Source organism: Condylura cristata, unplaced genomic scaffold (genome assembly GCF_000260355.1).
Source record: "Condylura cristata isolate star-nosed mole 26May11 unplaced genomic scaffold, ConCri1.0 scaffold00013, whole genome shotgun sequence".
Taxonomy (NCBI): domain Eukaryota; kingdom Metazoa; phylum Chordata; class Mammalia; order Eulipotyphla; family Talpidae; genus Condylura; species Condylura cristata.
The window spans coordinates 16006981-16031698 of NW_004567114.1; the positions used below are offsets into that span (position 1 = coordinate 16006981).

Below are 24718 nucleotides of genomic sequence, written 5' to 3' on the forward strand. Positions count from 1 at the left end.
TTTATTAATCAGTTTCACCTATAGGGGTGACTCTCATGGCTTTTAAATATGTGAATGACACAGAGGTCTATTGTTTTTCTCCTCCATAGAGCCCTACTTGGGCTCTTTCAAGTTTTTAAAATATAGTCTGGAAGATGTCTACCCTTAAGTATGGAAGTCACCTAAGTTTACTCCACCTTGTCCATACACTTTTTTTTTTAAGATTTATTTATTCGTACAGAACTGGGGTACAGGCCAGAGATGCGGAGGGTGAGAGGATTCACCAGAGACAGAGCGGGGTGCAGAACAGGCAGATTGATGAAGTACACTGCTGAGGGGAGCAGCGGGCGGGTCAGGAGAGGTCTGCCTTGCCATGTGGATCTCCTCCAGAGCATGCGAGGATTGAACTCATGAAGAACAGGCTTAAGCTTCGTTGTGTTGTGCTTTAACCCACTGCGCCACCAGAGAGGGCCCTGTCTATACACTTTTAAAGTGTTATTTGACTTGCTCCAAACACAGACTACAATTTATCTTGATTTTAATATTGTGTACTATTAATAAAATTAACATTGATAATTCTGGAAATTTCATCTCTCTCGGATCTTTTTACAGTTAGCTATAGCTCCCAGATGATTTTACCATGGACGCTGAGCTAGGATTACTCCATCTTGAATCTGTGAAATCTATTATTTAGAGTTAAATGTAAAGTTCATATTTATCATAGTTAAATAGTGTCCTGACATTCTGACTTATACTAAAGTCTGCTGAGATGAATTTTTAAGCTTGCTTCATTCAGCAAATATGTATTATGCACTCATTAAATGCTAATTAGTTTTCTGGATTGTGGAGTCATGAAAAAATATCTCTCTTCTTGATCATCTCTCATTCTAGCAGGAAATGGGCCTAAACTTCTTCACCATTTAACATTGCAGCATATTAAAACTTTCCTAGAGCTATGTGTAAAGGTAATGAACGTCAAAGAGGAAAGTGACTTAAATTACCACTAATGCTTTTATACTGACTTGGATTTATGACTAGCTTGTAGATCTTATTTATTTTTTAAATTTAAAAACATTTAGGACTGGGCAATTTACAGAAGGAACAATGATGTAAAGCACTTAAGAGACCCAGCAATAAAAAAATATCTCTTCTCTTTTATTTTAAGTTTTTAAAATTTATTGATGCATACAAGAACTGGAGTACAAGTCAGAGGTACAGGATGGGGGGTGAGAGGACTCACCAGAAAGAGTGGGGAGCAGACCAGGCACATCTACTGAAATACATTGCTGAGGAGAGCAGCTGCTGAGACAGGAGAGGTCTGCTGTGTCATCAGGCAGCAATCGAATTTGTGCTACAGTGGCTGCCTGTAGCTTCAAGCATTGTGTATAAACTGCTGTGCCACCAGGGAGGGCTCTTATTTATTTATTTTAAAGAAAACCAGAGCTAAGGGTCCTACTTTTTCTGGTCCAGTATTTGCCAGAAGTTCCACATGGTGCTTCACATACTTATGACTGAATTGCTTTAGCATCTAAAGATCTAATCCCTCTAAGCATGTTGGTGTGAATTCAATAAAGCAAACTTCTTCACCAGTATGTCAGTTGATTTGGCCTGCAATACCACTTTCAATCTTTGAAATTTATAAATAGATTTCAGGCTATTTGTCTCTGTTGTTATCTGCCAGCTTTTCAGTCTCCTCAGGCAGTAGGCTTACCCTTCAGTTACTCTCCCTTAACTCTGAACACTACTTTGAAACAGACCTTTTATGTGAATTTTATCTTTACTTCTCAGATATTTCCCTTCTCTTCTTTTTCTATAAAATTTGAAAAAGTGTTAGGGTTCATAATAAAATGAAAATTCTTGGCCCTGTCACCATTAATTGCTTTTAAATTTTGGCCTGTCTTGATGAAATTTGTTTATTTCCCCTTTGAAAACAAATCTCTATTATTGGATGTCTGGGCTGGATTTTCTGTTGAAGAAAAATATTCAGACACTCTTGAAGTGTGTCCAAGTTCTCAAGTCTTTCTTGTAAGCAGGTAAAACCACTTATTTGGGGAAAAAAAAAAGAATTCTTCCCCCAGTTATATAGTCTCTTGTTATGTGGTCTGCTAAGCAACTTTCATTAAAGGTCTGAGTGGTTAGACAGGCGGACAGAGTTAAAAGGAGTGACTCTCTTGCAGAATAGTGAGTAATTTAATGGGAAGTTTACAGGTTTTTAAATTCATCATAATACCATATGAAAAATGCTGATTTTTCGAAGACACGTGTACAGTTGCAAATTACTCTTTAGAAAAAAAATCAAAGCTTATTCAATCTTTTAATCTTACTCTTGAAAGTCAATGTTTACTTATTCAAAACTTAAAATTATTCTGCTTCAGAGCTTTCTCTTAAAACTGCTGCCAGTTTTGTATTTCAAGCATCAATGCCTTCTTCAAAAGCTACCACAGAGAGAGTCATAAAGGTCTTAGGTTGGGGATATTTTACTGGACACATCTATCTACATCCCCTTCTACTCTGGACTCAAATGAGAGGATCAACAAACAGTGGCAATAAGAATATGCCAGTGAAAGGAAGACACTAGCTGAGAGGTGACTACATCCAGCAGAAATGTTAGTGTTGATAGCTGTAACCTAATCGAGTAAGCATTAGTTTGTGATCAGGATGGCACAAGAGGGAGCTTCCAGACTTGGCAATTGGTGAAAGAATTCCACAGTTAAAACAGTGTGAGATGCAAGGATTAAAGTTTTTTAATTTTTAAAAAAATATTTACATATTTATGCATACAGAACTAGGGTACAGGCCAGAGGAGCGGGGTTAAGAGGATTCAACAGGTACACAGCGGGGAGCAGAATAGGCAGATCCACTGAAACACACTGCTGAGAGGAGCAGCTGGCTAGACAGGAGAGGTCTGCCACACCATATGGGTCACCCCCCTGTCCAGAAATCAAACCCGTTCTGCAGTGGCTGTGTACGGCTTCATAGTGCTGTGCTTTAACCCATTGCGTTACCCAAATATTTTAAGTTTCTAAGAGTGGGATACAATATAAGAGTTGACATAGAATTAAGACATACTTAATTAACAAATGAAGATGAAAACAGGTTGAACTACCCACACATTATCACATTTTAAGAGGCCTACAGGAAGCGAGAGACTAGCCAGGAGTCATAAATGCAGGGATCAGATACCTGGGAGCTACCGAGGTGGCCTTCCGTGGGACTAGCATTACTCTGCAAATGGCATTTGGGGTGCACTAGAACTACCCTCGCTGGTTTTTTTTTTTTTTTTTGGTTGAAGATTTATTTATTTATTCATACAGAACTGGGGCACAGGCCAGAGATGCGGAGGGTGAGAGGATTCACCAGAGACAGAGTGGGGGGGCAGAACAGGCCGACTGATGAAGCACACTGCTGAGGGGAGCAGCGGGCGGGTCAGGAGAGGTCTGCCACGCCATGTGGTCACCTCCGGGGCAGGCGGGGATCGAACTCTTGCTGGAGTGGCTTCAGCTTCTTAGTGCAGTGCTTTAACCCGCTGCGCCACCAGGGAGGGCCATACCCTCACTGGCTTTTAAGAGAACTAGCCAACATAAGGATAATGAATAGAGTAATACTTGAAACATAAACAGATATAATGCTATTTAGGGAAAGAGCCCAATAAAAGGAGGTACCAGTGTTTTGCTTTGCTCTGTTTTTAAGGAATGAGGAAGCGCGAGCAATTTTGTATGCAGAGAAGAAAGAGCTTGAGCAAAAAGGTGGGAAGTTGAAGGACACATGGACAATGAAAAGGTTAATAATGGATGTATCATCAATGCACTGAACATTTTTAAGTACTTTTGGAAAGAGTGTATTTGATAATTACTTTCTAGTCCCTGCAAAGCTCTGGGCTTTGTGCAAGTTCTGGGGAATCATTAATAGAGGGCATTATTTATCATTTTTAGAGCTTATAGGCTAGTCTAGACAATGCAATTAAGATGGCATGATAGCAATAAATCTATGTAATCCAGATTTTAGAAAAGTCAAGAAAATCTTCCTAGAGAAACTGATGTCTTATTTATAGTGCAGAGGTGATAATGAAGGTTCTAGATCTGTTTTCTGAACCCATGGCCTTCAATGCACAGCACAGCCCCTGAGGAATTTCTTGTCTGTAGAATGAATTATCTAGGAAATGAAAGATGAAATTCCTGGATATCTACATAATCCAAAGCCTTCACTCTATGCCCACCTGTAACTCCCAGATATAAGATGACAAGATAGAAATACAAGAAAGTGATGGGCCATGTGAGATAGAAGAATAGGAAGGTGATCATGTGGGCTAAATTTGTCAGATTTGTTAATCCATGAGCTGACATTGGGTCCAAAGAATACATCATGGCACATGTGAAGGACAGAGCTGGGTTTATGATACTTCTGTAAGTTAGGAATATCAAAACGCTGTAAATGTACAATAGTAAAAATGTGAGTCAGAAAAGACCTGCCCTCTGACCAAAGCTTGGATGTCTCATATGTGTTCCTTATTTAAAATAAATTACTCTTGACAAACTGGAATCATGTACCTACCTATGGATTTGGATGTTTGGCTTGGCATTTGAGCCATTGCCTCGCAAAATACCTTCTCAAGTTGAGACAGCAACATGAAGTATGGCCTTGAGTGGTAAACCCTCTGATATTGCTGATAGACAAAAACACAGAACTCCTAATAAGTCATGCTCAGCTCAGGTTGCACAAGAGTCTCTGTGATATAGTGCTACTAAAGATAAGTTTATAATCTGAAATTTTTAAAACAAGAAGGTAACAATTCACCATGAAAGAACCAGTAGACCCAACAATTAGCAAATTGAGATTCCCCCAAGAACTTCATAGAATAGAATTTTTTTAAAAAATTATTTATTTATTCATACAGAACTGGGGTACAAGCCAGAGGTGCAGGGGCAGTAAAAATGCTTCACTAGAGACAGAGTGGGGAGCAGAATAGGCCAACTGACAAAGTACACTGCTGAGGGGTGCAGTGGGCGGGTCAGGAGAGGTCTGCCGCACTGTATGGGTCACCTACGGGGCCAGGGATCAAACTCACACTGAAACGGCTGCAACCAACTTGCAGTACTGTGTCCTAACCACTGCGCCACCAGGGAGGGCCGAGAATAGAATAATTTAATGGTAACAATAAAGTAAGATTATTTAAAGTAGCTCAAGAAGTCAAAGATAAAACCAAATCACAAAAAAGAACAGAACAATGAAAATGGACAACTGGATTATAGCAGAAGTGAAAACTACATGCAGTAATGCTGACCTGATTCAAACAGAAGTAGTCAGCTGAAGAACAGTGAACTGGGAGATAGATCTATGGAAATTAGAGAAATTATCACATCACATTGGAAAACAGAGTGGAAGCTAAAAGGCAAGAATGAAAGACGTAATCTAACATGCAGATGTTCTCCAGTTTATGACAGTTTTTTTAAAAAGATTTATTTATGCATACAGAACTGGGGTACAGGCCAGAGGTCCAGGAATGGTGAAAGAATTCACCAGAGATAGAGCGGGGAGCAGAACAGGCAGATTGACAAAGTACACTGTTGAGGGGAGCAGTGAACAGGCCAGGAGAGGTCTGCTGTGGGCCACATCCCTGGCAAGGAATCAAACTTGTGCTGAAATGGTAGCAGCTGTGGCTTCCTTAATAGTGCTGCGCCCTAACCTGTTGTGCCACCAGGGAGGGCCCACAAACTATTTCAACTCATATGTAGAATAAAAACAAATGAGGCAAAGGAATAGCAAAACCAAGCCAGACAGGACTGAGGCTCCCAGAGGGGGGAAATAGTGGGAAAAATGGGGTAGGGAGCTCAAAGAGCTGTGATGAGGATTATTGGTACTTTGCTCGTGGATGTGATGGCAACATCAGAAGAGGGTGAGCCTGCACACACATAGCGCTGTAAGCCAGCATGACCTCGATGAAAACAAGAAAGACAGAACACACTTGCTGTTAACGATCCCACAGTGCAGTGGGTGCACCAGGGCCGCTCCATATCTGAACACCCGCCCTCCACCACAACACTGTGGTCAGAGACCCTCTGAGACTCCAGGCCATCAACGCATGTGCCATAGAGGAAGCCAATGGAAGTGGTCATTACTTAACAGAAGTCACTGAAGTTTCAGTCTAAGGAAAAGATCTAAAAATGTCCATGGAGTTTTGCAATGGACAAAGGTTGTGAGTGACTTTGGCAAGAGCTTTTTCAATTGAGCAACGTGGACAGAAGCAAAGCTCAAGAGTAGACTGTAAGGAAAAACAGCAAGGCAGAGACTTAAGAAAACTCTATGAATCTTTGGCTGGGAAGGGAAAGAGGCAGGTAGAGAAACAGAAGTGGTAGATAGAGGAAGATTCCAGGAAGAAAGAGAATGGAGTGTTTAGACAACAATGGAAAGAATCTGGGAAAAGGAAAGAGGAAAAAGTCAAAGGAGAGTGAGGAGATAAGGGTAAGATGCAGGGAGTGGGACTCTTGCAATTTATGTAAGTGAAAAAGGAAAAGATCGATTTGTAGATGCTTTGAAATTAAGTATTTTTTTTGTGCTTTGTTTATTTTTATGACCCACTTCCCTCAAAGTTCCTTTATGATAAATCTGTGTTCCTCAAAATATTTGATAAGGTACCTGCTGATATTTTCACTGTTGTGTTACCCAATGCCAGCCTCAGTTTCCCTCAGCCAATAAAAGGAAACAGTTTGAAGAAAGGAAAAGTGATTTAATTTGTCAAAAAATGAAGAGGGCAGCAGAACCCATGTCTCAAAGACCACTGTCCTGCTCTTTGGCAGGGTGCAGGATTATCTATACAAAGGGAAACAAAAAGGGGAGAGATAGACAACGGTTTGCAAAGGGGAGGGGACAGGGCTCAGTACTGAGGTGGATAAGGTGGGTGCCAGCTTGTTTTTCAACAGCTGCTGCATAACTCACTTTTCCTTGGAATGCAAGACAAACCTGTCAAACAAGAGAAGAAAAATGGCAACGAATAGGGACAGGCAAACTTGCTAAGACTACCTGAGAGAACAATTCAGTCATAAAGAAGAAACACTTGATCAACATGGAGGAAAGACAAACTGGTTCATCCTTATCTGAGAGACCAGGCATTTGTAACTGTTAGTTGTTGAATAATGAAGAGCACTTGGAGAATTACTTCCTAGGTCTTCCCAGTAGTTCTTCAAAGTAGGACAGAGCAAAACCCTATGGGTTTTGCTAAACAGTGAAAGGCAAGTCACAGAAAGACTGAGGCCTCGTTAGCATGATTTATCGAATGTTTCTAAGTTATGATTTCCTTTTCTTTTTTAAAGATTTATTTATTTGTGCATACAGAACTGGGGTACAGGCCAGAGGTGCAGGATTAACCAGAGATAGAGTGGGGAACAGAACAGGCTGACTGACGAAGTACACTGCAGAGAGGAGCAGTGGGCAGAGGTCTGCCACACCATGTGGGTCACCTCCAGGGCGGGGATTGAACTTATGCTGAAGTGGCTTTAGCTTCTTAGTGCTGTGCTTTAACCTTCTGTGCCATCAGGGAGGGCTCTAATCTCCTTTTCTTTTTACCAGTCTTACTAATAATTCTTTCACAAACTCATGCAACATTTCCTTATTATGTTGGAAACTTGAATCTTCTACTCTCCATTAGGACTTTGCCTATCACAGTTTTACCCAAGAGAGTCTCTCCCTACATTTCTGCTATTGAAAAGGAAAACATTGGATACAGTATAAAAAGAAAGCAGAGTCTCTTCAAGCCACTTACTTACTTATTTACTCACTTGTTTGTTTGTTTGTTATGGGATCCAGACTTCCAGGAAAGCGCCAAGTTTCTTGTGAGTAAAAGGAACACTCCGTAAGTATGTTAGCACTTGTATTGCCACACAGAATGGAATCAGAACCTTAACAGTCTTCCATGCTTCACAGAGCACATTTCAGAGACTTGAGCTTTATTGTTTTAGATTCCAGGGATTGTGAATGGTTGTGCAATGGCCACTTGGTTATGCCACATAAGAAGACTGGCCAAGCAGTCAATAGGGGCATCTGGAGAGCTTGGAAATATGACAGATTTTCAAGCCAGTCTCTGACAGAGAACAGATAAATCCTTCTTACAGATTTATGGGCTCTATTGGGACAGAGTCCTTCCAGTCACCATTTTGATCACTTTACCCTACTAACAGTAACACCCCCGGGGATGACTATGTCTGGAAGAAGACAAGGAATCTTGTACATCTTTAAAATGTTCCTTTTGCATAGAAAACGTGTTCACTCTTCTTAATAAAGCCACATAACCTCAAGCCAAAGAGCTGCTAGGTATGCCAGCCAGACCTATGCACCACTAATATGGAGGCTTAAGTCAGGCCAGACCTCACAGGTCCTCAGACCCACCACTGCACGATAATCTACAGCAACCTGTGACCAAGGGCTACCCTGTGATTTCATACTCACCACTAGCCTTCCTGCATGATCCTCATAACCAGGCCAGGACATGGGGAGAGTGGAGCTTACTAGTTTGCTCATTCTAGCAGTGAGCAAATAGAGTCTCCCACACAGCTAGTTGGTAGACTGGAATTTGACCACACACCTTCTGCCTTCAAGTCCAGACTGAGTGAAATAGCTGAGAATAGACACTGCTAAACAGAAGTGAAAGAAAAACCCACTTCTCCCATTTAAGCTTATTTTTTTTTCTTAGCAGATTTTCTTCATTGTATACTGGTTAAATGTTTTCACAGAGGTACAAAATAAGAGACATCAATCATTGTTGCCATAAGAAACACAATGCGAAAAGGCTATTGTTGAGTTGGTTTGTATATTGCCTCTGGGAATAAGTGTAGACATTTGGAGGGTTCAGATTATCTTATATAAGATATAAGGTAGTTAGACATAAAGCGGGCCTGCTCACTACATGCATAAAAAGTCATCTTTCCCTGTTGGGCCACTTGTCTGATTGATCACAGTCCTTGTTCTGACAATGTGGACGAAACAAGAAAATATGTGTATGATTCCATTAATGTATAAAATGTCCATATGGTAGATTCACTGGCACAGAGAGCAGATGTGTGGTTGCCAGGTGTGATTGGGAGAGCAGGAATGGCTTAATTAAGAAAGGATCTCCTTTAAAAATGATAAGACTAGGGCCCTCCCTGGGCCACAATGGATTAGGATGCAGCACAGCAAGCTAGCTGCTGCAGTGTGAGTTCAATCCCTGCCCCCGAGGTGACCCACATGGCCCAGCAGACCTCTACAGACCTGCTGCTCCCCTCAGCAGTGTACTTCATCGATGTGCCTCTTCTACTCTCTGCTCTGTCTCTGGTAAATCCTCTCACTGTCCTTGCACCTCTTGCCTGTATCCCAGTTCTGTATGCATAAATAAATAAATCTTTTTTAAAAATTATAAGACTGGATCAGAACTAGGTCAAGGTGGTGGTGGTACACCATTTGGAAAGTACTAAATACCACACACCTGTAAGGTACATGGTGTATCCAACTCTCTTTTATGTCTTTGCAAAGATTGCATCTTAAAGGGAGCTCTGTGGCAAATTGGATTTTTACCCTGCCCCACTCCCACCCACAGCCCAGGGAAGAGATGAGGGCACCTTACTCATAAAATTGGAGATCGCATGTTTGAGTCTGGGAACCAGACACAATGGGAAGTGTGGGTAGATCTTTCTAGTTCAGCAGGTGAACTACACTGCAGATGCCTCATATGTCACTTAAGAGCTTTGAGCTGGTTGTTCATTATAATAATAATAATAATATTCCCATTCTGGCCATGTGATAGCCACCTTCCCTGTGAGTTTTGGCCAGCAACATCTGGGTCAACCCCACAGGGCAGCACCCAGCCCCGCACCACAATCAGCTTCCACCGTGAGCTTTTCTGTTCTGGAGCTTGTTCATCACCCATGCAAGAGAAACCTGGGAGGTTGTTGAGTTTAATATCCTGGACCATAAGGACTAATGGATGAAAGTTCTCCTTTCCTCCCTTCCCAAACAAGGTCTTGGATATAGGGCATCTGAATTTTGAGCTAGTCCCCAGGAATCAACACCCTTTGCTTCTAACAACAGCTTTACTTCTCTATCCCTCCATTTTGCAATCTGGAATCACAAACCAAATGCAGGTTCAGATAAAGCCAAACTTAAAAACTAACCTTTGAAGGGTACGGAGAAAAAGGAACTCTCCTGCACTGCTGATGGGAATGCAAACTAGTACAATGGAAAACTGTTTGGAGGTTTCTCAAACTGCTATAAATGGAGCTTCCATATGCTTGAGCAATCCCACTCCTAGGTATCTACCCAAGAGACACAAAAACATTGATTGAAAAAGACACCTGCACCTCCATGTTTATTGCTTCTATATTTACAACCAGCAAGACATGGAATCAACCCAAATGCCTAAAAAGTAGATGACTCGGTTAAAAAGTTGGGGTACATATACACGATGGAATATTACTCAGCAACCAAAAAAGATAAACACATGCCTTTTGCAGCAACATGGATGGAGCTGGAAGGGATCATGCTTAATGAAATAAGTCAGAAAGAAAAGGAAAAAATACCAGATGGTTTCACTCATAACAGGAGTATAAAGGACCAGGTGAGAAAATAATAATAATAATGAACAACCAGAGACATTTTATGGGGATAGAGTGGGGGATGGGATCAAAAATGGGGGAGGGGAGTGCACTGGACTGTGATGATGGCACATGGGTGATTGGTGATGGGAAGTTCACGGGGATTACAACTGAGATGGAAAAATTATGTAAAAATAAACTATTATATTATTTAAAAAAATAAATAAGCAACACCACATGGGAAAAAAGAAAATTAACCCTTGAAAGTTGACTATAGCACTGAGGTGGCAGAGGAGAGAGAGGGCTGAAGGGAATCCTTTACTTCCAAAACACAAACAATGATGTAAACCAATATAACATCAATTAAAAAAAGAAAAAAAAATACTCTCACAGGTCTGATTTCCAGAGAACCCAGGCTAAGACATCTCTTCTCTTTCACTCAAAGTCCACACAATCTGTTGGAAAATCCTGTGGCTCTGCCTTCAAAATAAATCCAGGATTCAGCCACTTCTCACCACCTTCCCTGCATGTAATGGCTGGTTCAAATCCTTGTCACTGTTCATGTAGTTAGCAAACTCAGTGACCCCAGGATGACCCTAATAAAAGGCAGTAAGTTCATGCAATTTTGGGAGGCAGGAGTCAAATATTTTAATGGCTTCTTTAAAACAAAAAAGACTATTTTTGCATAGAAGAACTGGGGTGTAGGCCAGAGGTATGTGGCTGAGAGGATTCACCAGAGACAATGGGGAACAGAACAGGTAGATCTACTACCTGAGCAGTGGGTGACATGGGAGAGGTCTGCTGTGCCATGTGGGTCACCTCTCCAGTGGGGGATGGAACTCAGGCTAGAGGGTGATAGATGCCACCAGAGGCCCTATAATACCTTCTTATTTCACTCGGAATGCAACTATCTCCAATTTACCCATAAACAGCATGGGGTTTGAATTGCAGGGGTCCACTCAGACTCAGGTTTATTTCTGTGGGTTCCACACTCAAGCAATCACCAAGAGCAGACATCCCTTGGTGGAATGTTGAATGGGAAACACAAGGAGACAGAGGCCCAACCTTAAGGGACTTGAGCATCGGTAGACTGAGGAATGGGGTGGGTGTCTTGACAGTAATGGCCTGAAGATACAAGAGACAACTGTGGTTGAGGGAGTCAAAACTTACATGCAGATTTTCAGCTGTTCAGCAGTCAGTGCTCCTAACCCCAGAATTGTTCAAGTAACATCTTTATCTATACCTATATGTCTTTATCTACTCTACATTATACTTATCTGACTAATATTAACCTAACACTCTGTGATATTTATTTATTTATTATATTTATTTATTTATTTATGCCATTTCCCTCTGCTAGAATAGAAGGTCAAGGAGGTAAAATGTCTAGACTTGCATTAGCATGTCCTAGGTTACCAACAAATATTTATTGACAATAGAAAGGGGAAAGGAAGGGAAGAAGAAAAATCATCTACAATAAAATGCCACCTAGATTTTTGGTGATTTCAAATCTTTTGGCTATGACCATGAATCCAGAAACAACAGGAAAGAGTTGGAGGAGAAAATAAGTTGTGACGAAGCTCATTAACGCTCTTATGGGACTACCCACATTTATGGCCGCATGAAATCTTATTTATTCTCATATCACCAACTTTCCCCAAAGTTAGCCTTCCAGTTTTCCAGCTCCCAAAAAGAGCAAAATAGCAAAATATAATGTTATCATTCCTGGAAATGAGAAAAGACAATTTCCAGCTCTTCTCCTAATTATGCAAATGCTCAGGTGTGGGTAAAATTAAGCTAGTGCCATATATGATATTATATAAATACAGAAATCCTATTTCTGAACAAAAAATTGTTCAGAGATTGTTCTTTCCAGGTACAAACGGGTGTGGAGAGTTTAGTTAAGGTAACAATGAAAATTTTGAATTTCTGGAATATTCCGTAGGTAAAATATCTTCAATTTTTCTGTGGCAGAACTATCCAGAGCATATTTATAGGGCACAACATGTAAGAAAGCACCACTTACATGATGTTTTAAAAATCACAAATGGCTGCTTTGTAATTTGAAGGAGAGTATTTGTTTTGAATTTTTTAGGAACATTCTCAAGGTTTTTAAGGATTATACAGAAATGAAGTAAAGTAAGGACAGTATGGCATCTGAATTGAACCCTTTAAAATCTAATTTGTAGCACTGAAAAAACCAGAATCATTTTGTCCATAATTAAAATTCCTTCAACTATTTTCAATTGTAGTTATGAAAGTCAGAATAATTTAGCGTGCTCAAAAGGGTCAGTGACGGTAGAATAGGGCCAAGATAATTTTACTGTCAGATATGAGACATTAGATGAGTATAAAATCTGTTTTTAATGGCTTGGCTTGAAAAACAGTCACATTAGTGAACATCTGTGTGAAAGGCCTATTCAAGTGACAGCCATAGTGTGAGGCAAAGAAAAGGGATCATCAAAATTCAGGATACAAACCACGACATTCAAAGGTCAGGGGGTTTTGCCTATTTTTTTTTTCAATATATGCTTTAGCATTGTTTATAATGAAATAGAAAGGCTGCATCATAGTTAATATCAAATGTACACAAAAATGCCAAATTTCACCAAAAGGGAATTTCTTAATGGGGAGATGGGTCAAGAATACCATTGAAAATCTGAGGAGATGGGTCAAGAATACCATTGAAAATCTGAGGAAATTTATAGACTGAACAATGCACTGAGGTACATAAATTCTCACATAATCCTAGATCCCCAGCAGGATAATCACAGAGCCCTGAGCAAGCCCATGAACTACTGAATAGTAAGGCCTAATCTTAAATGGTGACAAACATACTTTCTATAACCGGGAAACAGTAAAATAGGGAATTTCTCAGCTCTGGAAAATAAAAAAAAAACCCTACTTTCATTAATTGATAAATTCAGATACAATTCATTTAATAACACATTTTAAGTGTCATGAATTGATACTTGGTAAAAGAATTTTAAAAGAAGAGCTCAGTGAGATGGTTTTGAACTCTCTCCTGAGACCTTCACTGCATTGACAAGTGTGTGCCGACCATAGATTTTATGCCAGACTCTTTCTGGGCATGTGGGATACAAGACTGAGCAAGAACAGATACAGTAACAGCACGAAAGCTTTTCTTTGGGAAAATTATCTTCTTGTATGGAAAGAGATAAAGCAGACACCTAAAAACAAGCAAATTACCTAGTTGATCAGAGGAGACAAGTGCTTTGGATTAAAAAATTATGAAAGCAGGTGTGTTCAGTTTTATAAAGTGAAGACCAGCCTAAGAAGGTCAAATCTGAATAGAAATGTGACGGCAGTGAGGGAAAAACAATGTGAGACAGAGAAAGAACATAATGTGTAGTCTTACACCTCAGAGGACCAGTAAGCAGGGTAAGAGATTGTGAGTGTGTGCACAGTGGACCTGACCCAGCTATAAAAAAGGGACCATATTTTACCATATGTGACACAGAAATGGAACTGGAGGTGGTGGAGGAAGGAGTCATCACAAGACTGACTCACACAAGGAGTTGGGGGCAGAAGGGATTCACACAGCCATTGACCCAGCTCTAGAAACCAAGTTCCCTAGGCCCCAAGGCCTAGATTACGGAGCATAAGATCCTGACAGGTAGCAGATTGCTGTAGGGGTGTCTATCACAGGCCCACAAGGTGAAAGATAACAATGTGGAGATGGAGCCCACTGTGGGGTCTTCTGTCCCTTTCAGATTCTATTCAAAACCAACAAACCTAGTTCACAGGGAGTGAGCCCCTCTCAGAGAGAAGCTGTCTGTATCAGAGCAGTGTCTCTACCAGCACAGGGCAGCAGTCCTCTGCCCACCTGTGCCTATGCAGGTACTTCTTTCCACCCACTCTCTCCCTCTATAGGGCAGCAGCCTCCTGCCTGCTCTCCTCAGGCCACCTGCCTGTGACCATGCAGGCTTCTCAGCAAAGCTGTCCCTTCGGGGGCAGTTCTTCCTGCCCGCTTGTGCCTATGTGAGTGTCCTTTACTCCTCTGTCCTTTTCCCTAATACACCAGCTCTTTAGATAGAACTAAAGTCTCTGTCTCGTGGAGAATCTCACCTGGGAACTCACTGCATCTGGTGAAACCTTACTCAGAGTGAACCCAAGGACCCCGCACTCCAAACCCCACTAACTCAAAAAAAAAAAAAAAAAAAAAAGACACCAGAGGGATTTTGCAAATATAAGTCAGAGAGAGAAAGAAAAATACTGAGTGGTCTCACTTATTTGTGAATATAGAGAAACAAAATTAAACTAAAACAAACCCTAGAAATCTGATTATATAATTGAGGCTACCAGAGGGGGAGAGCAGAGAGCAGTGTTGGGGAACAAAATGTGGAGGGTCCCAAGAGACTGGGTGCCACCATGGTGTACACGGTAACAAACATCTGAAGGGTATGATTCCCCCACTTCTAAATGATGTATGATACTGTAAGCCAATGCCATCTCAAAACTATGTCATTAAAAAAAAAAACTGCCCAAGTTTGATGGCTTCTTTGGGTCTTCACTCCCTATGAAACTTCTCATGTCATGTAACTTTTTTTTTTAAAGATTTATTTATTTATGCATACAGAATTGGGGTTCAGGCCAGAGGTGCAGGGGCAGTGAGAGGATTCACCAGAGACAGAGTGGGGAGCAGAACAGGCAGACTGACAAAGTAGGCAGGTCAGGAGAGGTCTGACATGCCATGTGGTCATCTGGGGGGATGGGGTGGGGGGATGGAACTCATGCAGAAGTGGCTTTAACTTCTTAATGCTGTGCTTTAACCCGCTGTGCCACCAGGGAGGGCCCATGCAACTCTTTTAAATTAAATAAACTTGTATGCTTTTTTCTTGTTAATCTGGTTTTGTTTCTTTGTTTTGGTTACAGGAGCCCCAGTCAAGAACTTCAGGGTAGGGGGAAAGTTACTTTTTCCTCTGTGCATTCTCAAAAGCATATCTAGGAAAGAGTAGAATGAGGTCTTTACCACAATCTCAGGAGGGAATTCTCTGTAGAAGAACCACTTCAGCCCCCTGCTGCTAGAAAACATGGGGAAGGCTAAGACTTCTGATTCCAGGTACTCACAAAGTTTAAAGAATTTCCTAAGCATTTGGAAAGTCTCATCAAACCTCTAAGTGCTTTAATCTTAGTCACTTAAACTATTTTGTTAAAATATTAATGTATTATGAAATGAGTAAAGCCTCCTTAAATTGCAATTATTGCAATTAATTAGCTCTACAAACATTTTATTTAAAATACTAAGATACTAAGAAATGAGTAAATGAACAATTATTGCAATTAATTAGTTCTACAAACAGAATAAAAATAATAAATATATGGGGAAAAAAAAACAAGGCTTTATATTTATTGTTTGAATGAATCAAATGATGGATTTTAAAACTAGTTACTGCCCAGTAATTCATCTTTGGACACAGCATTTACCCCCCTGGATGTCAGACTTGACCTTGACTAGCATGGTGTTACGGAAAAAGCAGTAACATATTTGGCTACCCAGAAAAATTTTTGTCCCAAGTGAACGAATCAAACTCCTTCACTGCCTTTGGTGGAGATTAAGAGTAGAAAAGTTGGGCCCTCCCTGGCGGCACAACAGGTTAAAGCTCAGCACTATGAAGCTAGCAGCCACTTCAGCCTGAGGTCCCATCCCTGGCCAGGGAGCTGACCCACATGGCACAGCAGACCTCTCCTGTCTTGTCTGCCGCTCCCCTCAGCATCTCCTGGAACCCTACTTCCACACATTCCACCCTTTGCACCTCCTTATCCCTAAACTCCAACTGGTTCAGGTGGTCATTCAAAACCTCCCCTGAGCTCAGTGTAAGCCTGCCCCACCCCTATCAAGTAACACACGTATAAGTAAGTTTAAGTGATTATTTGATTACTATTCAGTTTCCCACTAGTCCGTAAGATCCCTGAGGTAGGGATGTGCTGGTGTTATTCCTTATCAAACCTGGAGTTGTGTGCAGTGTGTGGAGTCAGTGCTTACTGTATTTCTGCAGGGTGAGGATGACTGATGTCCAGGATATCGGCCCCCTTTGGTGGGAAATCTCCACATTGTGTGTGATCACAGAAGGACCCACCACTGCGTCTCCCACAAGAGGAAGGCAAAGCTCAGCAAGTGACCTAGGCCAGATGCCCAGATGTGCCCATACAGGGCCTCACTCGCGGGCTGCAGCCTGAGAGGAAGGGACAGTTGGGACAGTACTTATGGCAGCACCACAGATGTGCAGGGGCCAGGGTTGTGGCCACAAATTGTCCATGGAGTTGCTCTAACCACATGGCTGGTTGTGGCTCTACTGCCTACTGTGGGCTCTGGGTCCTCTCAAAGCCTATTCTATAGATAGATTCTGTGAATTACATGTTATTTTTTTTTTTTTGATTTATTTATTTATGTTTACAAGAACTGGAGTATAGGCTAGAGGTGTGGAGGGGGGAGAGGAGCTCCAGAGACTGAGTGGGGAGCAGAACAGGCAGATCTACTGAAACGCACTGCTGAGGGTAACAGTGAGGCAGGAGAGGTCTACTGCGCCGTGTGGGTCAGCTCCCTGGCCGGGGATGGAATTCGTGCTGCAGTGGCTGGTGATAGCTTCATAGTGCTGAGACTTAACCACTTATGCATTAAGAAAATTTATATCATAACAATAAATAGAAAATTAGAATAATTTGCTACAAATAGCAGATAGCAGAAAACTAAATACAGCGAATGCAGATATATTCAAGCTCAAGATGACTATCTGTGAATGTCCTAAGCCTCTGGCTGCCTTTTCTTTGATAAAGGAAGATAATAACTGTGAAAGAAACATGGGGAGATGTTCACCCCATCTCATGTCCTTGGCAGTTTCAGAAGAATTGAAAGACCCTGGGAAAAGAGTCCTTCCCTCACCATGACTGGTGCTGGATGCCCATGGGTAATCCACCTGGAATAATCTCACGCATTCTAAGTCATGCCTGTTCCACATGTAGAGGGATGTGGGCTTCGTCCACACTGCTTGGCTGTTTTAGTCGTGGTCGGTGGTTGTAACCTGAAGGACACTTGGCTCCCTGCAGAACAGACGCCTGTGGGGCAACACCCACATGCTGTGCTTGCATGTCTTCTGAAGGACTCTCTTCTTGCTTCCAGACTCCATGACTTATTTTACTCCAGGTGTTATCAGTTGAGGATTTGGGTGGGAACAGAAAACCCTCTCCAACCTCGCTTAAGGAAAGAAACATTTTGGAAAGAGTAACATGTAATTCGGTGGCCTCCCTGGTGGGGCAAGGAGTGAAAGCACAGCACTATGAAGCGCTCCATAGTCACCACAGTGGGAGTGATTGCCCAGAGGGTGACCCACATGGCACAGCAGATCTCACCTGTCTCGTCCACTGCTCCCCTCAGCGGTGTCTTTCAGTAGATCTGCCTGTTCTGCCCTCTCTCTCACTGGTGCATCTCCCGCACCTCTGGCCTGTACCCCAGTTCTTGTATACAGCAGTAAATATTAAAAAAATAAAGGAGTCCACTAAAAGTTATGGAGTTAATAATAGCACAAGTGGAACACACAAGGCAAAAATTCTGCAGACGTTGGTCTGTGGTTCAGAAAATACAGGGAGAGCCTATCAGGCAGTCACAGATGCAGAGTGCAAATGGTTGAGATGGGCAGAGAACTCCTGAAAACATCTGCAGCAGCCCCTTCAGAAACATTTCTCAAGGAGCAATAATGCTCAAGTAACTACACATTACTGTGCTGTGGCCTGAGACCCTAGAAGGTTGCAGGTGAAGGTGCTGATTAACATTTTTGTGAAACTGACAGGTCAAAAAGATAAGGCAAGGGATAGCCTCAGTTTCTTGAGGAAAAACCCATGTCTATAGGAAAAAAACAATTAAATCCCTTCCACTTCCTCAATCAGAAAAGGGAGGCTCATCAGGGTATTCTGGGGCACAGAGGGGCCATGGCAGCTTTCTGGATGAGAATGATGGTCAATCTTTCCATCTTTGGTTTGGAGATAATATGATATTCAATCACATGCCCAAATGTAAATGCTCAGTTCTATTCTGTTGAATTACCTTAGATCAGTTAGTCTCACATGAGAGGAGTAATGTTGTACACACTGTCCATATATCAAAGATTGCAGGATATTTCTTTGGCAGGGATGGGCTGCAGCTCCCCTTCAGTCCTGCACCCAGAAGAGCCACTGTTATGTGAGAGTGAATCATGCGCCGCCCCCCACCCCCTCCAGGAGGAGCCACTGTTATTCGAGAGTGAATCATGCATCCCTCACCCCAGAGGGTGCAGGTGGAGAAAAAGATCCAGTGTTTTAGTGAGACCAATAACAAAAGAACTTTCTGCCCACCCCGCCACGAGGCAAATGTGTGGGGAGTGCAGAAGAGGTGATCTGATCTGTTTTCCCTTTCAGCACCATTATTATGGACAGAAGATAAGGCTTGGAAAAAAAAAACGGCTCCCAGCACTATAATAATCTGTAAAATGATTAGCAATGGTTTACACAGCATCTAGTTTCAGACAATGGCTACCACCCAGAACAGGTTTTCAGTGACAAAGAGCTGGTTTGTTTTAGCAGAGAATTTTCCCCTTACCTTCTATGTTAATCTTTCTTTCCTCTCTTCCTCCCAGGCCTGTTATTCTTTCTGTCCTTTCTATCTCTTTTCCACCTGACCTACTATTTTTTTGAGTTCTTGCTTACATCTATGATCATGTGCACACTGGCTGGCTAATGATTAGAATTTGCTCTCTTTCAGGTCAAAAGCCCCCAAAGCTACTATGGCTTATTGGACATCACCAGTTTTCAAAGTCTTTCTCCAAAGCCTCATGCCCCTGCAGGGAGGAGTGGAAAGGTGCCTGTGAGAAGTAGTTTCAGGGTACAGTTCTGTGCTATCTCATATCCTGGCACTGCTAGGGTATACAAGCTGTGTGACATGGAGTCAGTGACTTTGCATTTTGAGCCTTGATTTCCTAATCTATCAAATGAGAGTTTTAAGTCAATAAGTCACTTGTATTTTAAGAGAATTCAGTGGTTTGAGCACTATGTATCATGCTGAGGACAGGAACCAGCACAATAAGCAGCTAGTTTACATTTGACATCTTCATAAGCCTTCCTTCAACAAGAGAGTGCAACTGCCCCTCAAAATTTTGAAAATTGCTTGGCTCCTGTTAGCAATACTTGTGATCATTGTGTAAATTATTAGCATGCTCCTGTACCTATACTTTTCGGTAGTGTTTGCTTCCCTCTCTCAGAATAACCTCTCCCTTCAGAACTGAGTCCCTCCTTTGTTTTCAAGGTCAGAGTGTCCTTGTCACTGTCTTGAGTTCAGTGGGTTCCTTCAGACTCGCTTAAACCACAGACATCACAAAACAGCTGGTTGAGCTCTGTCTTTCACCCAGAGGCAACTGGGGTGCTCTCAAATGATCTCACCTAACTGCACAATGAGGAGCCGGTGAGGAGACCCCAGGTTCCCCGTGATTGTTCCCAGCATTACCCTTTCTCCCCTACATTGGTGGTATCAGAAGCAGGATGACTCCGAGTTCCCTGCCATTTCCAGAACCACATTTCTCTCTCTGACCCTGGATTCCGCCATCTTTAAAGACGTTCCTTGAAGACGTGATGCCTCTGGTCTTTTCACTTACCACGCAGTAAGCAGTCTGAGGCTTAATATTTACTTTTTGTTCACTCATTATTTAACATCATTTTTTGTTTGAGCACCAGAGTAGTTCTAGACCTTGCGCTGGGAACAAGGGCTCTGGAGTAAATGACAGAGTCTCTGTGGAAGGGGAGCTCATGTCTTGCACACGAAGAAAATCAGCAAGTTACTTGCTGTGGGTAAGGGTGAGGATGGGGTTCTCACACAGTAATGGGGTAATTCATCCAGTCTAGAGGCCAGCTGACCCTTGGCCTGAATCTTAGGCATTGGCAGATGAAGAAAGGGGAAAACTGCTGTAGATCGAGGGCAGAGCCTCAGGCAGAGTGAGCAGAGAATTTGGGGGAAAGTGCCAGAAGTTCTGTTCAGGAGGAGTGGAAAAATTTCAGGAGGGGCCCAAAGGTTTGAGAGAAGCACTAGGTTACTCTTGAAGGATTTTATAGGTTGTACCAAAGACTCTTTTCCCAGAGGCCACAGCAAGTGTAAGTAGGTGCTTACCCAGGAGGATAAGAGTGCATTTTATTCTGTGGAGGTGGCACAGAGAAAGAAGCTCTACCAGGAGTTTATTGCACGAATTAATCCAGGTGAGATAGGAAAGGAAGTTACCTTAGAGCACGGAAATGCTTACCTCTGCTCACATCTACATGGACTGTCCCTCTGAGCTAAAATTCTTGAGAAAAAAACTTGAAGTACCAATTCAGCACCAACTTTCATCTACCTGTGTTTTCTTTAGTAACTTGCTTGTGTTACCTTAACTATGTTTGCCTAGCCTTGCTTGTTTTACTATTATTTCTTTCTGTTTCATTTGTACCCACTCAAGAAAACCTTTCCTCCCTTGACTTTATCTGCAATTATGCTTTCAGTGGTCATTGATGTAAATGTTTGCTAAGCAACAGACAGATATATGACTTACATAACATTAAGTTTCTAACTTGGCAACATTTCACATGCAGACAAAAGATATTTTATGACATTTCATCTCTTTATACCTCTACTGTGCCCAACCCAAAGGCTGGTTGGTGGATAGTTCACATTTGAGAAAGTAACTTGGGATACTTCAGACAAAGCTACCATCACACTTTATAGGAAGGATACATACACATCTAAATATATATATATATATATATATATATATACCACATCTCTGATTATATTTTTGTTAATTAGCAGATGAACCAGTAGACCTACTAAGATAATTTCCCATCGACAGAGCTGAAAAGGAGAAACAAATTTTTGTGTGATTTTTTTCATTTCCTAAAATAAGATCCACAAGATCAATTTCTCATTACCTATAGTCTTATTAAAATATCTGAAGTGAAACTAAAATTCAGCCAGGACTAGAAAGAGGCAAAATAAAGAAATAGCAAATTTATCAAGAAAAACTCACTTTCATCTTGTACCAAGGTTTTGTCACCTTTTCCTATGTTATGAATACCTCGGGTGTGTCAGAGTCCTAGGCCTGGACAATTGAGTTCACACACTCACACACACACTCACACACACACACACAGCCTTTTGCCTTTTTGCCTATTTCTTTCTGTGCAAGCCCCCCACATTTCTGCAAGCCCTTGGCTTCTATGTCCTCCCCTCTTCTCTCCCAGGTACTCACAGGGTTTGCGTGCTGCGGGGAAGGCTGGGGATGCGGTGGATGTCTTTGCAGGTGACCCTGAAGTCATCCTCCTGGTGGCACTCGCAGGGCGGAGGACACCCCGGCACCCCCAGGCTTCCATGCAGGAGGAGAAGCAGAGCCAGCTGCAGCAGGGGCGTCGACCTCATTTTCCACAGGTCCCCAAGTTTATTTCTTCATTCTCCACTACGTCTTATTCTCAGTTCTTAGCTCCTGGGGCTCCTGGAGCAGGAGCAGAAGGGTAGGCGGAGGAAGGCTCTGCGAGGTCGTGACTTCAGCACCAAAGAGGAGGCTGGAGAGGGAAAGAGCTCGTAAGTGCTCCGTTTCCCTAGGCAACTCTCCACCCAAACAAGCCTACTTGCTTCACATTCTTTACCCAGAATTACGCAGCCTGCTGCTTCTGTTCCCTCAAGTCTAACACCGGTCCAGGCGGTCCCTCTTGCTTTCCATTCTGCCCTGTGCGTGTCTCCCTGAGTTCTCGCCAAGGTCTAGTGCAGTCGCCTCCTCTCTGCCTTGTCCCTACATCCAGTGGGCCCCTTTGCCCGCCGGTCGCCTCCTAAAAGCGCCGCTTGCCAGGATGCGCTGCACGCACTCTCCACCCAAAGTTGGAATGCGCTGTCTCGGGCCGACACCCCGATATCCAGCAGAACTTCAGTTCTGGCCCAGGATGCCTCTGCTGAGTGTCGAAGGGGGTCACACGTCGCTGGCCAGCCCGAGGTACCGACGTAGCCAGAGCCCGGCACCCCTGGGAGATTCTCACTGTTCTCCAATTTCAGCGCAAACCCCTACCGCTGCGCGCTGGCCCGCACTCTGGAGCAGAACGCCCCACCGGGAGCCGCCTGGCGGCGAGGGGCTGTCACTGCAGCGGGCGGACGTGGCCAGGCGGGTGGGGACCTGGGCTGTTGGGGCCATCTGCTGGGGAGACCTGGGAATGGCAGAGAGCGTTGTGCGCTGGAATGGAACACCGTGGACTAAACGCTGGCAAGTGGATTCTGGATGGTGTCTTTAGATTGGGTGATTGGATGAGGGCCCGCCTTGCATGACTTCTGTTTAATTGGAATAGCTACAAAGACCCTATTTCCAAATAAGGTCATATTCATAGATACACTAGGTCTTAAAACGTCAAGATAGCTTTTGTGGGGTGACAGTTCAACCACAGGGATGTTTGTGTTTGATAATTGTAATATCTTTGCCACTTCCGCTCATTTAGATCGGTCGATATTCTTTTTCTTAAAATGGTCTGTATTTTTCTTCAATGCAGACTTGATCAACTTAGTTTGGATGGAAGACATTACAAAGTTCTTTCGGGTGTTGGATTCTTTACTTTCACATAGTCTATTTTTTAAATCAGATCTGCACTTTATTTTTATTATTTTTTGAATGATTTTTCTTTTATTTCTAAAGATTTTTATTTATCTTTGCATAGAAGAGCTTCGGTGTAAGCCAGAGGTGCAGGGGGTGAGATGATTCACCAGAGACAGCATGGGGAGCAGAGCAGGCCGATTTAATGAAATACACTGCTGAGGGGAGCAGCTGGGGAAACGGGAGAGGTCTGCTGCGCCATGTGTGGATCAGCTCCCTGGCAGGGGAGCCAACTCAGGCTGTAGCAGTAATAGTGCTGAAACGTAAACTCTAGGCCAGCATGGGAGACCCCCCCCCCCCCGCATAAATATTCTTGAGATGTTATCAGATGAGGTCATATTACTTGGAAACATTTTAATAATTTTTGCCATTGCTTTTGATACTAGGTGGGATTAGAGTAGCATTTAATCCAGTGTAGCATTTAATCTAGTGCTAATTATCCCCCACTTCTGAGACAAGACTCTTCTGAATATTCCATCTAAATGCTCCATGAATTATGTGGTGTTTCAGTTTGGTTGATGGGAGTAGTCACTATTCTACTCTGTGTGAGCAAGGGATGGATCTTTTCCCCTCCAATCTTGTTACATATTTCTTTCTTTTGCTTCCATGTGTTTACATGCATGTGATGACTCCTACCCTGTCCATGGAGACCCTTCATCATTTTCTAGTTTTCTCTCAGTAACGCTTCTCTTTCTAGAAGTTTGTCCTGTAAAATGCAGCTGCCTGTGTCTACCCAAACTCTCAGCTCTGTCTTCTTGTTTCAGAGCATCCATGCGATGTGAATTGGCTTCCCTTTTCCTGTCCCATGGTTTGGAAACGCCCTCAAAACAATACGTGGGGCAATCATAAGGCTTACTTGTTTTCCTATCTCAATGGTATCATTGTGCTTGACTGTCTGATGCCTACACTCTTGAAAATCATTGTTTCTTGTATTTTGTTGGGTGTTTCTCTTTGATTCTTGATGGAAGGTTAATTTGGATCTCTTCTGCTGGAAACAGCAGTGGTATGCTGAAATCTGTAACATTTTAATCATGACTTAGACAGCATGAAATTGGTTTTATGGCCATCAGAATGTAGGTAAAATCTACCAGTTTCAATTTAGTAAATTGGAACATGGTTTTAGGATAACCATGTTCTAACAGCCTGCTGGACAAATTGCTATGTGAATTAATAAGGCAATTTTCTTCCCTAAGTGTAACTTTTAAACTGGGGCAAATAAATACATGAGAGGAGAAGATTAACCAGTTTGAGTAAAGGGGATAGTGTCTGTACCGAGATCATCAAACACACACAAAGGATGCTTTAAAGGGACCTCCCTGGTGGCCTAGGGGTTAAGACTCAGCATTATCATGACTATGGCCTGAGTTCCATGCCTGGCCAGGGAGCTGACCCACATGGCACAGCAGACCTCTCTTGTCTGGCCTGTTGCTCCCCATAACCCGCCGCCCCCCACAGTAGCTCCATCTGCTTTGCTCCCAGCTGTCTCTGGTGAATCCTCTCACCTTGCTCTTCCTGCCCCAATCGCCACACCCCTGGCCT

The 24718-nt window shown here is 42.6% G+C and overlaps 1 protein-coding gene across 1 annotated transcript in view; it reads right to left on the bottom strand.

Moving 5' to 3' along the window:
• TSHR (thyroid stimulating hormone receptor) overlaps positions 1-22036 on the bottom strand; it is a 119257-nt gene extending 97221 nt beyond the window's left edge. The window contains exon 1 of the mRNA XM_004681650.2: positions 21800-22036. Coding sequence (XP_004681707.1) covers positions 21800-21966 — 167 coding nt within the window. The 5' untranslated portion in view covers positions 21967-22036. The remainder of the gene's footprint in view (positions 1-21799) is intronic.
• Between the last annotated feature and the right edge of the window lie 2682 nt (positions 22037-24718).